This window comes from Clavelina lepadiformis, chromosome 1, assembly GCF_947623445.1.
Source record: "Clavelina lepadiformis chromosome 1, kaClaLepa1.1, whole genome shotgun sequence".
NCBI classification, from domain to species: Eukaryota; Metazoa; Chordata; class Ascidiacea; order Aplousobranchia; family Clavelinidae; genus Clavelina; species Clavelina lepadiformis.
Window position 1 is genome coordinate 12882400 of NC_135240.1, and position 12772 is coordinate 12895171.

Consider the following 12772-nt stretch of genomic DNA (forward strand, 5'->3'; position numbering starts at 1 on the left):
AGAACGGAGAGTTGAGTTGCGCCGCGGCTGTGCGGTAGGTGTAAACTCAGCTTAGCATTAAAAGAAAAAATAACAATTTAGGTATTATTTAGCGCAAATCACAGTGTTGTTTTTTATTTGTTCTCGTGAGAGAATGTTTTGATGAAAATATATAACAAAGCAAAGCTTTGATGGAATTTCTATTGCAAAAAGTAAAAATTTGGTTAACTTTATTACTATTAATATTATTATTATTATTAAATTAAGTTATTTAAAATCGGCAAGAGGCTCCGCGCCTGCTAAGGTCGATTCTAAGTTTGACTGACATCTTTGTGTATAACCATGGTTTTTTTTTGGACCTATTTTAGTCTGCCCACTTACTTTCGACTTGAATCAGTATCCCTACGGGAACAAAGTTTTTTCAGTATTGTTGGAAATTTCATCGAGGCACTTAAGTTCCTCTGCCACGACAAGGCAGTAGTCCATAGAGCGGCAGAAAAGTGTAACCCTCTTAAAATTAAAATAATCCCCATCGTTAGAGGTCGCTAGATGCTATTAGAATGTTCAACGTGTTTTTTTTGCAACAGGCGGTCCTTTTCGTTTGGCTGTGTTGAAGGATGGTAAGTAGTATATTTAGTTATAATCTTTTCCATCTTAACTTCTTGCACCTTTCTATTTCTGTGTAATTGATATATAGTCCGTACGTGAAGCATAGCCTCTGAGTTGAATTTAGTAAATCTTTTCTTTAAATTGTATTATCTGAATGTAGCTTTGTAAATTTACAAAGGCTAGTGTCAGTGGCTTACTACGTTTTCTCCACGAACAAAATAATCCGAATCTCATATTCCTCTGCATATCAGCCAGGGTGACGTTAGTCTTGAAAAAGATAGACCAACAACGCCATTTAGCGTTGTAATTACTTAATTACCGATAGTTATGCCAACTTATAACCAGGTAGTGCAAAAATAAAATGCCCGTAGGGATGGTTGCCAGTGTTCAAAAGTATTGATTCACAGTGTCTGAATTCGTAGTTTCGTAACGGTGAATGGCTGTTAAGCAATTGGGGTCAGGTGCAGAATTTTACAAGCAAATGACCTCGCAATTTGAATAGATGTGGTCTAGTATACAAATGCATCATGTGGTTGTGCACTAAACTCTGCAATTAATCTTTTCTAATTCGGCAAACAGCGGCTGGTGCAGTAGAAATCTAATTTACTGAATTAGGAAAATACAGTAAACGACAATTACACTAATCTGTAAAAATAATTAATTTCCCTAAGCGATAAAAATAAATATTGAAAATATGTTACGTAGTTATTTTTCAGCAGTTTAAAGCCTATGCACTTGAGAGTAAAATAAATAATTAAGTTGCATGCTATCTGCAGTGCGTTTATATGTAATAATTCAATTTCTATAACTTCAGATGGATTATTTAAAATTAGCTTCGCATGTCAAACAAAATTAGCCTGTGTAACGTGCTGTAGATTACATGCAAACTCTTAAGCATACTTCGCTGACCACGTATCTAGATGTCATACCGGACAGCCCAGTGCATATCATTCAAAGCACTGTAAAATAAGAACTTGGCAATATATTTTATAAATTTTTTTTTATTGTATGAAGAAATTCATACGCAACTCATCTCATCGTAAATAAAAATAGTTTCAATCCAATGCACAGAACGTTGGTTCTTTAAAAAAGAATCAAACTGGGTTAACAGTTTACCATTTTTAAGTATGTGATAAAAAAATCTTGCCACCCAAAAAAAATGTAGGCGGTAACTTGAAAAGGATTTAATAAAAAAAAACTGCTTAGTTTCAATATAAAAAGAACTACTTTTGCAAAGTTTAAATTTACCTAGAACTAATCCCCTCTGACCTAAACTTCTCATGATTAGATTACTAAACTAGGTTGTGAATTGAAATAAACATTTTTTTTAACTGGAATGACATTTTTTCCAAAGTCTATATTCATTTAGAACTAATCCCCATAAAACCAAACTATCACCTCTCATGGCACAATTATGAGATGGAATGTTTAGTCGTAGCCCCTAAAACACTATGCAGTATTTTAGGTATAGTGTTGAAGTCTTGTGCTTTTAAAGAAAGTTTCACAATTCATGTGGAACAACAATTGCATGCATACTGTCCATGTAATAAATATAACATAATCATTGTAGGAGTTAAGACTGTTGGCCAATCTTTTGCATAGACCTCTCTTGTGTAAGAAAGAGTATACTTAAAGGCCATAGGCTCATAGTCACACCTTCCTGGTTAATGGACTATAACTGCTATTACTAATTTCAAACCAATTCTGTATGCTGGTTGCAATTAATATCAAAACAGTCTTATTTATAAACATGAGTGCAGGAATGTGCGATCTGCTTAAACTTTGTGTTTTTTGAAATTCTAGGTAGTGTTAAAGTTTTAAGCTTTACTAAATCAAATTTTCAACGACTGTTTTTTGTTGGTCAGTGAAAGCACAGAGTTTTTTTTCTGGAAATTGTCTTGTAGCCTATAATGTCTAACTTACGGTAAAAAGACCTGTTTAAGCATAAATATTTGTACTTAATAAATTTATGTGAAATTATCTTTTAGGTATAAAAAAACTCCTACAAATTTACCTTTTTTACATTGTAAAAAGGTTTTTGTTCATTTATGGATAATTTTGATAGTGAGTTTAAAGTTATGAAATAATACAATTTTGTCCACACGCACCTTGACATTGGCAGGCCTGCTTACAACGCACTGCTTGTCCTTATTGTAAACTCTGCAACTTGCTGTATATTTCATACTGTTAGTTTTATGTGGTTTGACTTAAATTTATCCAGCGCACTAAATGCAAACTTTCCAGTAGAGCCTCCAGAAATCTGGTATTTCTACAAAGTTTGTTTTAAGTTGTCAAATGCATATGAATTAGTTCATGACAGGCGCATGCAGTGATATAAAATCAACTCTTTGCTAACTAAAGGTTTAGTTTTAAAAAAAAGTTGTTGGAAAACAATGCATGCAAAATTTGAATGTCTAAATGGGAAATTTTAAAAGCTGGATTTTTACCCATAAACTTCCAAACCAACACTAAAACAATGTGGAGTTTGCTTGCTAGTGATAAAACTGTCAATGTTATTGTACTACTTTTAGTCTGTGTTAACACCAACTTCAATGAAAATTGTGGTCATCTGCTGGCAGATTAATATTAACTGCTGAGTTTTATTTTTAGTCGCACAGAAAATTTTCTGCACCTCGTCACGGTTCTTTGGGTTTCCTTCCCAGGAAAAGGGCCTCACGTCATCGTGGAAAAGTCAAGTCGTTTCCACGTGATGACCCCAACAAACCATGTCATCTTACTGCCTTTATCAGCTACAAGGCTGGTATGACCCATGTTGTAAGAGATGTTGATCGTCCTGGTTCAAGTAAGTGCTTAACATTTATTGCATTTGTAAGACCCTGTTTCAGTTACGTGCAATAAATTTTTGCCAGCATATTGTGCTAACCCTGTCGATTGTGATACATTACTTTTGTAAGTTGTTTGTAACTTATGTGAAATTGAAAGAAACATTGAAATTGCAGAAATGAACAAAAAAGAAGTTGTCGATGCTGTTACGATACTTGAGGCGCCGCCAATGATCGTCATTGGTGTTATTGGTTACATTGAAACACCTCGTGGCCTTCGCACCTTAAAGACTATTTTTGCTGAGCATTTGAGTGATGAGTGCAAACGTCGCTTCTATAAGAATTGGTAGGAAGATGTTGGTCGTAACAATTATGTACATTTGTGATTTTACCTATGAAACGTACAGTATTTGTGATGATAACAAGACGGGCGGTCTGACTACACTGCTGATTGTCTTAATTCTGATTACATTGTAAAATAAAGTATTGGTTAAACTTGGTTAATGTATCTAACAAAAAATTTTGCCTTCGCTCCTCTCAGGCAGCTTCTTCGCTGTACTGATGAGCTTGGAAACAGTGGTGTTTCTCAGTGGAGCTCAGCAACATTTCAACCAATTCCATGTTGATTATGGAAGCTGTGTCACCACTATCGCCACTTTGCCTTTTTGTCTCCGCTCAGTTTTGCTGATGAGATGAAGTAGGCTAACCATATTGTTTTTATTCCCCTTTTTCCAACTGCACCTACACCCACACGAATAGGTATGCTTGCAAAAAGAAGGCTTTCACCAAGTCTTGCCGTAAGTGGCAAGATGAAGATGGCAAACGCCAGATTGAGAGAGACTTCAGTCAGATGAAGAAGTACTGCAAAGTTATCCGAGTGATCGCTCACACTCAGGTTTGTGTTTTTATATTTGTACTTTTTTTGCTGATCTTAAAATGTATTTGCATATGATGAGTTGCACTGACACCTCTTGTAGGAACGTGGTGTTAGCACCATGTGCTGAACGTATATTGCACCCTCTGATGCTGCTGATAAAAAAAATTGTTGCAGCTCAGTCTGCCTCATGCTTAATTTTGCTTGTTTTAATTTCCTTGAAAGCATTTGTTATGATTGAATTAATTCAATGATCCTGATAGGTTTGATTGTTAATGTTTAACTTGTTGTTCAGATGAAACTTCTTCCAATCCGACAAAAGAAGGCCCATATTATGGAAATCCAAGTGAATGGTGGCAGTATACCAGAAAAAGTAGACTTTGCTAGGGAGCTATTGGAAAAGCCTGTCTCTGTGTCAAACATCTTCTGCAAAGATGAAATGATTGATGTCATCGGTGTCAACAAAGGTCATGGTGAAAAAGGTACAGTGCATGCTTGGAGCAAATTGTTAAAAGTTTTTTTAACACGTTTGTGATGATACGCATTGTTTTACCCCTGCCAGGGTAATCTGAAATAATTTGAAGAAACCCACAATGCTGCCTTCCTTCTGAGACTGTGTCTCCTGAAGCTTTGATTACGAATTATTTTCTGAATGAATCCTTAAACGTTTATTTATTTTGCAAGGTGTCACTTCCAGATGGCATACTAAGAAGCTACCACGTAAAACTCACAAGGGTCTGCGTAAGGTCGCTTGTATTGGTGCCTGGCATCCTGCCAGAGTGGCATATTCTGTTGCCAGATCAGGTATTTCAAAAATAAATGGGTTGATTTTTAAAAAGTCAACAAAAGTCATGTAACAATAGTCAATATCGTCATACAATATTTAATGTTTATTTTTTATTTGATCAGGACAAAAGGGTTATCATCATCGAACTGAAATCAACAAGAAGATTTATCGCCTCGGTGTTGGAATCCACAAGGAAGGTGGCAAGTTGATCAAGAACAATGCTTCTACTGAAACTGATCTTACTGATAAGAGCATCACGCCCATGGTACATAGAGCAGTTGCCTTCATAGCCTATGGTATTCAAATCAAAACTTAAAAAAGTTTAACTTGCTCATCACTTACGACTTCCACGATCCTTTTTCCCACCTATGTATAATGAAACAGGTCATACAGAAATCATAAAAACCGCAAACTGCCACAGCTTGTTATTTTGATGTAAGAAAGTTGAAGACTCCTAAGCTAAATTGTCATTAAGGGCTATTTCCAAAAAGAAATAACATTGCCTTCAATATGTTGTTTTTCAGTTGTTGTGCTTTTGGGTCAGTCGGTTGGCAATAAATTACTTTAAAAAAGCACTAAAGCCTTGAGGAAATGTGCCAAATCAGATAAAAAGTGAAAAATTACTAAATATTTTCTCAACCTGTGTCAAGATTGATTTTGCACATTTCCGTCAGTATTTGGTATATATTCTTTAAGGACAAATACAAGTTTTTAAGTTTAATTGGTATATGATATGCATTCAATTTTTAATAGGGTGGCTTCCCTCACTACGGAGAAGTCAAGAACGACTTTGTAATGATCCGAGGATGCTGTATTGGACCTAAGAAGCGAGTGCTAACCTTGCGCAAGTCCCTCATCACCCACACCAAGAGGGCTGCTTTAGAGAAGGTGAACCTGAAATGGATCGACACTTCGTCCAAATTCGGTCATGGTCGCTTCCAGACGCCCGAAGAGAAACGCACTTTCATGGGTCCGCTCAAAAAGGATCGCTTGGCTGCTAGTTCTTAAACCGCAAGGTGGCGTTAAAATTCCATTTACAATAAAAAGCCTTTGAAATGACATTTGCTGTGGAGCTGTAGCTAGAACTGGAGGAAATCCAGCGATTTATCTACGTATGCCAGGTTAATCTCGTCACACAAGACAGCGGGTTTAGAAATGGCAACTTGCACATAATTTTTAGTTGGTCGTCAGTATTGTAAGCATTAATCAAACAATGTACCAACAATTTTGTGGAACCGTTAAAATTATCTCGGCTTGAGCACTGGTTGGAGATTTAAATCGCTGTGAGATATAGGAAGATAACGGTTTATCAAAGCATAACGAGCCAACTGAAGAACATCAAGAATTAAAATAGTTCTTTGGATGTCCGTTGGTTTCTTTTTAGCTGGTCTTAAAGCAAGATTACAGAAAGCTCACTTTCAGAAAAGTAGCGAGATTAACTGAGCAGGTGCCAACTTACCGTTTTCAGAATTTGCTAAGGTTTAAATCCAGAACGTAATCCTTGTATCATGTACGTTGCATGTTGTACCAACTTCTGCGATCAAATGTGTAGTGGGATATATTCGCGTAGGCAACCAATATACAGCTACTCGAATCGCGCTGATCGGAAAAATAAATAAAACGCCTGGTTACGTGGCGCCTGTAGAAATTTGCAGACACTCTTGTCGACAACGGTGGTTTTAGAAATTAAGTAACAACCGACTCGTATTGTTGAGTGACAAGCGCTACTTAGTTGTTCGAAGACACTTCCTTAGCTGTGTCTGGGCGAATGTCTTGACGGTGTTGTGAATTTGCGTTGCATCATCCACATGCTGGGAAAGCGGTATCAAAACTAACAAAAAATACCGTCTCGGTTGCTGAAAGAGTAGTTGCATGTAATGAGGTGGTAATGGTTTTTTTTGCTGTGTTTTACTTATTAACCTTGAGCGCATAACTTGTTAAACGTGCCACCATTCTTTCCAAATGCACACAAATAGATGTAATTTCCGCATACATTCCACGTCGCTTCGAAGCAAATGGCATGGAGGGATGTCATAACTGTTTACTGATAACGCACTCAGTGTCAAGTTACAAGAGCAAGCATACTCGGCGCTTATGCATTAGTACAACGCGCTTATGCTAAAGTCGTGACCCCGGAGTCCCATAACAAAATCATCACCAAAAATGATTGCTCTTGTCAAAATTAAAAACGCTTTTTACGTTTCGTCAGTGGTTAATTTCTGCTGCGTTTTGTTTGGCCTAGTACAATGTTGAAAGATCCTACTGTTCAGCAAAGAAGATGTGCAATCTGTATGGCGATAAGTGGTGCTGGCCTAAAGTGCACGCGTCAGTATAATTTAAACCAATTTACATATACCATGTTTGCCATTTACTGTCATATGGTTTATATTTTTTACTGGAATACCATTCAACCCTTCCCTGACGAATTGTAATTTCGAATGTTCATGGTGACGAGTGGGGCTTTCGATTTGGTGAAAAATGTATCCTAAAATATTTGAAATATTCATGAAACGTTTGCTGCAGATTATTCACTTAAGTTCAGATTTTCATAGTATTCTTTGTGCTGTCAAATTAAATATATGGAACTGATATTTTCATTTTATTCAACAAGTCAATTTAAATTCTTGAAGCTTTGTTGTCAACTATCTTTAATCTGGATGTTAACTGTATATTATATGTCATTTAGGTCACGGTAAAGTACGGTATGAATAGGTCGATATGAATATGATGGGATATATATACCTTGCCGTATTTGTTTACCGACAAAGGGCAAACCTGTTTTTATCCATTAATAAACTTGATAATATACTATATAGCCTAATCATGCTAGCAAAAAATTCTTGTCACGCTCTTTAGAAACACTGATTTTATATACTGTAACTTCAGTTATCGTTACGCAACAGAAACTCGTAGGTTAACTTTATATAACGACGACTTGTTTTCACATAAACACGATGGAAAAAGTACGCTGAGATATTGTTTTAGTTGTTGTATAAACACGAGCTATCAGCTTAAGTAGCGCGACTACTGTAAATACTTATATAATCATTAATGCTTTGTAACTTTGGTGGAGCAGATAACACGGTCATAGTTCGATTAGATCTTTCTAGAAAATTTGGTAAATCGTGATAAATGTGACCAGAAGTTCCTGGTCCTGATAAACTTTAGAAAGAATTGATGCTATATTTAGCCTAAAATTTGCAAACGTATATACATTGGACAACGAACAAATCATTTACAGCACCAGCTGCTTTAAAAAGAAGATTACTGCCGAAGATATATCTAGTTGATCTTTTTTTATAGTGTTCGAAGTTTGAGAATAATAATATCTGTATGAACTTTTTATCTAGTCATTTTATCAGTACGAAAATAAATGAAAAATTTAAGTTTTGTTATGGCCTGGGCAATCAGACCAATAAGCAATTATCCCCAACATTCCTCACACTCGAAAGAAAACTGCTGATGGCAGCAGAGGGTTATACAATGTGTTCATTTTGCGTCTTTTTCTTCCGTATTTCGCATTATTGTCTACCGTATCAAACGTCGTGTGCTGTAGGTCAACTACTTGACTGATCACTCGGCTTTCTGTGGATGCTGAAGTTGATATCTCAACAGCAAGGACTGTCGGTCATTCCTCCCACAGCTGTTTATCCCAGGATCTTTCATATTAAGTTGTCGGTGTACATGACAATCTATCACAGTTTATTGCCGCAGGTTTCAATAATTAATCAAAGCGACATAAATCTCACAATGTATGCAGTAACATGGTTATAGTATAACTAAAACCTACTTTACTTGATGTAGTAGTAACCAAAATGATAACTGGTGGTTTAATTGATGTGAGCCAGCATAGAGGCATATCTCTGATTAAACAAGTAATCGTTTACAGTTAGTAGATCGCTTAAAAGCGAATATGCAATATAGGTCTATAGTTCTATACCTTACTTTTCATGTTTGACTACATACTGTTGTACCCCATTGTTCCAAACAGTAACGAGTTTTAAACGCATTGATGAGCTAACTAGCATGCGACTAATTCCGAACAAGTGTTTAATTCGTTGAACAATAAATTAATTCGTATCTTATAGTAAAATATTCCGTATATTTCCGTATATATATTTCCGCGTATATAGGCTAAACTGCAAAGTGATTCGTTGTGGTTGTGACGTACGCCGCTTGTTACGAAATTTAAAAGTTATTCATCTATCAAATGTTATGAAATCATTACTTGATGTGTTGCATACGTTTTTTATAAGGTTGTGTTGTTTTTATCTATTTTTCATGTGATTCATAATGAATTGTCTATAAAACGTAGACTACCGATGTAAAGTGGTGAACAAGAAGGACTGTCATTTGAGAAAGTTAAATTGCATTGGTTTAAAGGTCTGTAAATTTTTATTTCTCATTCATGTAAGGTCGCGAAGCTTTCTGTGTTGCAAAAAGATTAAAATATTTTGCCTCTTTATCATCGCCCTCTAAGTTGTCATCAACATGTTATACCGTGCCAGATTATTTCTCCGGCATTTTCGAAAACGATTGTATTTACGCAGATTACGGAATTCGGGAATAATCACAGACTAGACGTTCATAAAAAAAAACTTATTTCACGCCGCGCAATAAATGTTGCTTTGGCAGCAAAATTTCAAATTTTTCCTTTACGTAATCTGTCTGATTTTGTCTTAAGCCGTAAGCGACTATAACGTCAATACGTGCCAATTTACGTAAGAGCGCTTCGCAACGTCTCGTATTGCCTACATCTGCGACCTTTATTGCCTATTACTTTTGTCACGTGTTTAACGACACGTGCTTGATCTAAAAATAAATTTTACACTCAACAAGACGTTCATTGCTGAATTGACGCACGTTTGACATTTTTCAAAGTGCAAAACAGGATTCGGTGTATATTAATCATTTCATCGCAAAGGTTGCAAAACAAATCTGAATCTTTTTGGTTTAAACGAGACAAATTAGCAGAAAGTGGATAATTTACGTGGAAGTATTTCCAGAGTTAATCATTCTGGCATTAAAGACTTAAGGACTTCAGAAACATGCTCCAGAACTAAACGCTTACTGTTTTCAACCACAAGATTCACCTTACGCAACAACCGCATCTTTTCGGGCATTGCAGTGACCTTTTACATTTACAAAATCATCACTTCCATTGCAAAATCAAGTCATACTTGGGATTTTCCGTGTTATTTGCTGGCCAATATTTGCTGTGAATAAGGTTCAACATAATAACTAATTTAAAGTGGTGCAACGAACGGAAATACATAGTCACTTTGTAATTTTGTGAAAAACATGTGAATCAGCGTTGATGTTAAGGATTACCAAAAACTTCAGTGCATTAATTTACAAGCGTCATGGGTGGCGCTATGGGGTGTCAGTGGTGACAGGCCCCTACTGTTTTTGAAAAAAAAAAAATTTTGGCAGGTAAACTACTAAACGTTTTTAATCTAACAAACTATACAGAAATTTTGTTTTTGTAATATTGTGTTTCTACGATTAAAGATTATACATTACACTAAAGACATTGACGGTTATGGTTACCGCTTGAAATTGGCTACGGGTTCCCTTGTTACTCAATGAGTTATATTCATTATTTACCGACAAATATATTCTTTTTCTACTATAGTACTTGTATAGTCAAATAAATTAGTAACTATAATTTATAGCAATTCTAACTTGCAACCAACTTTATCTACGAATTTAAGCAACAGAAAAAGAAACCTAACGGTAACCAGCCCATATTAAATTATGTATTCAGGGAACCGATAATCACCTTCAAGCCTACGGCTGCAGGACATGCAGGCGATATATATGCAATTACTATACAAGTAATAAGTATACAGTTAGATAGTTGTTGATATTGTAACTGTTGATGTAATTTGTTTCGGTTCCTGGTACAATAGGACCTCAGTTTATACAAATTGATGTTAATTGTTTAATTATAAAAGTTGGGTTAAATATTACCGATTTTATGGACATTTAATTTACACGATCAGTGATTAATGTTGTCAGCGGCAGAAGGACGGAAGAACAAGTGGTCATCCGAAATTAAGCGAGACTCAAGCTGTGTTTTGATTTTGTAATGTGCACATCGAACCTTGGCTATGCGTCCCAAATGGGTAGTTATTTATAAGAGGTGAATTAAATGAATTAAAATTTATTCTAATAATAGGATGCGCTGGAAGTCAATGTAGACACCGTATAGTATACCTCACTGTGAAATATTTTTGCGACTTTGATGTGTCTTAGTAACGAAGCTGCCACCTATTAATGTCTAGTTACTCGTTACCATATATAGGTAAAATGGTTACTATAACTCGAAGATAGGACGCTTGTAATTTACTAAGTTAAATTATTGCTCTGTGATAAATATTCACATATAATCATTGCTAATATACCTATAATTACTAAAGATAGGGGGTTAGTTTTAATTGAAAACTTTATTCAAAAGCTTAGTTTGGATCGAAAGTGTTTTATCAATTAAGCATAACTATTCCAGTTTAATAATAAAAAACGACACCAGATTATAGTAATAACGATAAACGAACATATATATGTAGTTTTCCAGTATTTGGCTATATTTTACATTTTGTAATAATGTAACATTAACCATTTATCATAAGCAATAACTTGCCGTAAAAAAATGTTAACATACAGTATGTACACAAAAATTTTTTGTAACAGATCGGCCAAATAAGCTAAGAGACGTAATTACCGTTACCGTTAAAAAACGACCAACATTTTAAAACGTTTCGAAGCGATTCACATGCATTCAGTTAGTACCATCTCCGTGTAGGATATCAGCGCAAAACTCGCAAAAATCTTAAATTTGATGCGCAGACACATTGGTTGAGTATATAGAAGAAGTAAAACGAATACATATAAATGAACGCAATCGTCATCACGAACGGTACCGGATTTTGTTGACCGTAGTTTTAAAATTCTACAGTACTAAGATTCGTTTGGTTACATTTTGTTCAGAGGCAGCTTGCATCAATATTGAGGTTGGCATACCTATAATTCTTTAATTATTTTTCCAAAATATCATCTTGCTAGCTATTTTTGGTTCATTTTATTTTCGTTGGTGCCAAGCGTTGCCACCCGCGTTATGCCATGATGATAGCTTTTACAAACGAAACTGGAGTGAATAGGCTGATTGTTTAAAGTAGACAAAAAATTATTAGTTAAGCTACTTCATAATTCTATATTTGTAGGCGATGGCAAGCACTGATTTGCAATTTCGACTTTGGAAATTTTTTTGAGAGTATACTTGGGAAAATTTACCACTTGCCTTAATAGCACAGTTATAATTCAAACCAAGCCTCTAATTAAAACTAGGATTAACGTAATTTTTAAGAAGCGATGAAGACAGGTTGGCTGCCCTCTCTATGTTTGCTGTAACATTTCCATAATAAAAAAACGAACCTTATAATCGCGTGCGAGCAGGTATAGGCAACGCATTTGCAATGTTCCAATAAAATAACGAATTACTAAGTATCTTGGTATGATTGTCAAGTCATATGATTGTTATTATCACAGTAATTATGATGTATTGTCACCGATATTACACAGTTGAGGTTGCCTTAACTGTTAGGCAAAGGTGCCATTTAAAGGTGTCTTTATAGCTTCATTATCACCGGTCAAGTTTTGCTGATATAATTAAACAGTACATTACCTGATACCTTCCTGCTTAAATTTTTCATACAACATTGAAGAAATGTTGTGCATTTT

At 35.4% G+C, this 12772-nt stretch overlaps 1 protein-coding gene across 1 annotated transcript; it reads left to right on the forward strand.

The window, feature by feature from the left end:
• The first annotated feature begins 469 nt into the window (after positions 1-469).
• LOC143453003 (large ribosomal subunit protein uL3-like) lies at positions 470-6091 on the forward strand. The gene is made up of 8 exons (XM_076954158.1): positions 470-599; positions 3199-3391; positions 3549-3717; positions 4131-4266; positions 4541-4727; positions 4930-5049; positions 5155-5297; positions 5786-6091. The coding sequence occupies exons 1-8, from the start codon at positions 597-599 to the stop codon at positions 6038-6040; spliced, it is 1206 nt and encodes a 401-aa protein (XP_076810273.1). The 5' UTR covers positions 470-596; the 3' UTR covers positions 6041-6091.
• Positions 6092-12772: the final 6681 nt, after the last annotated feature.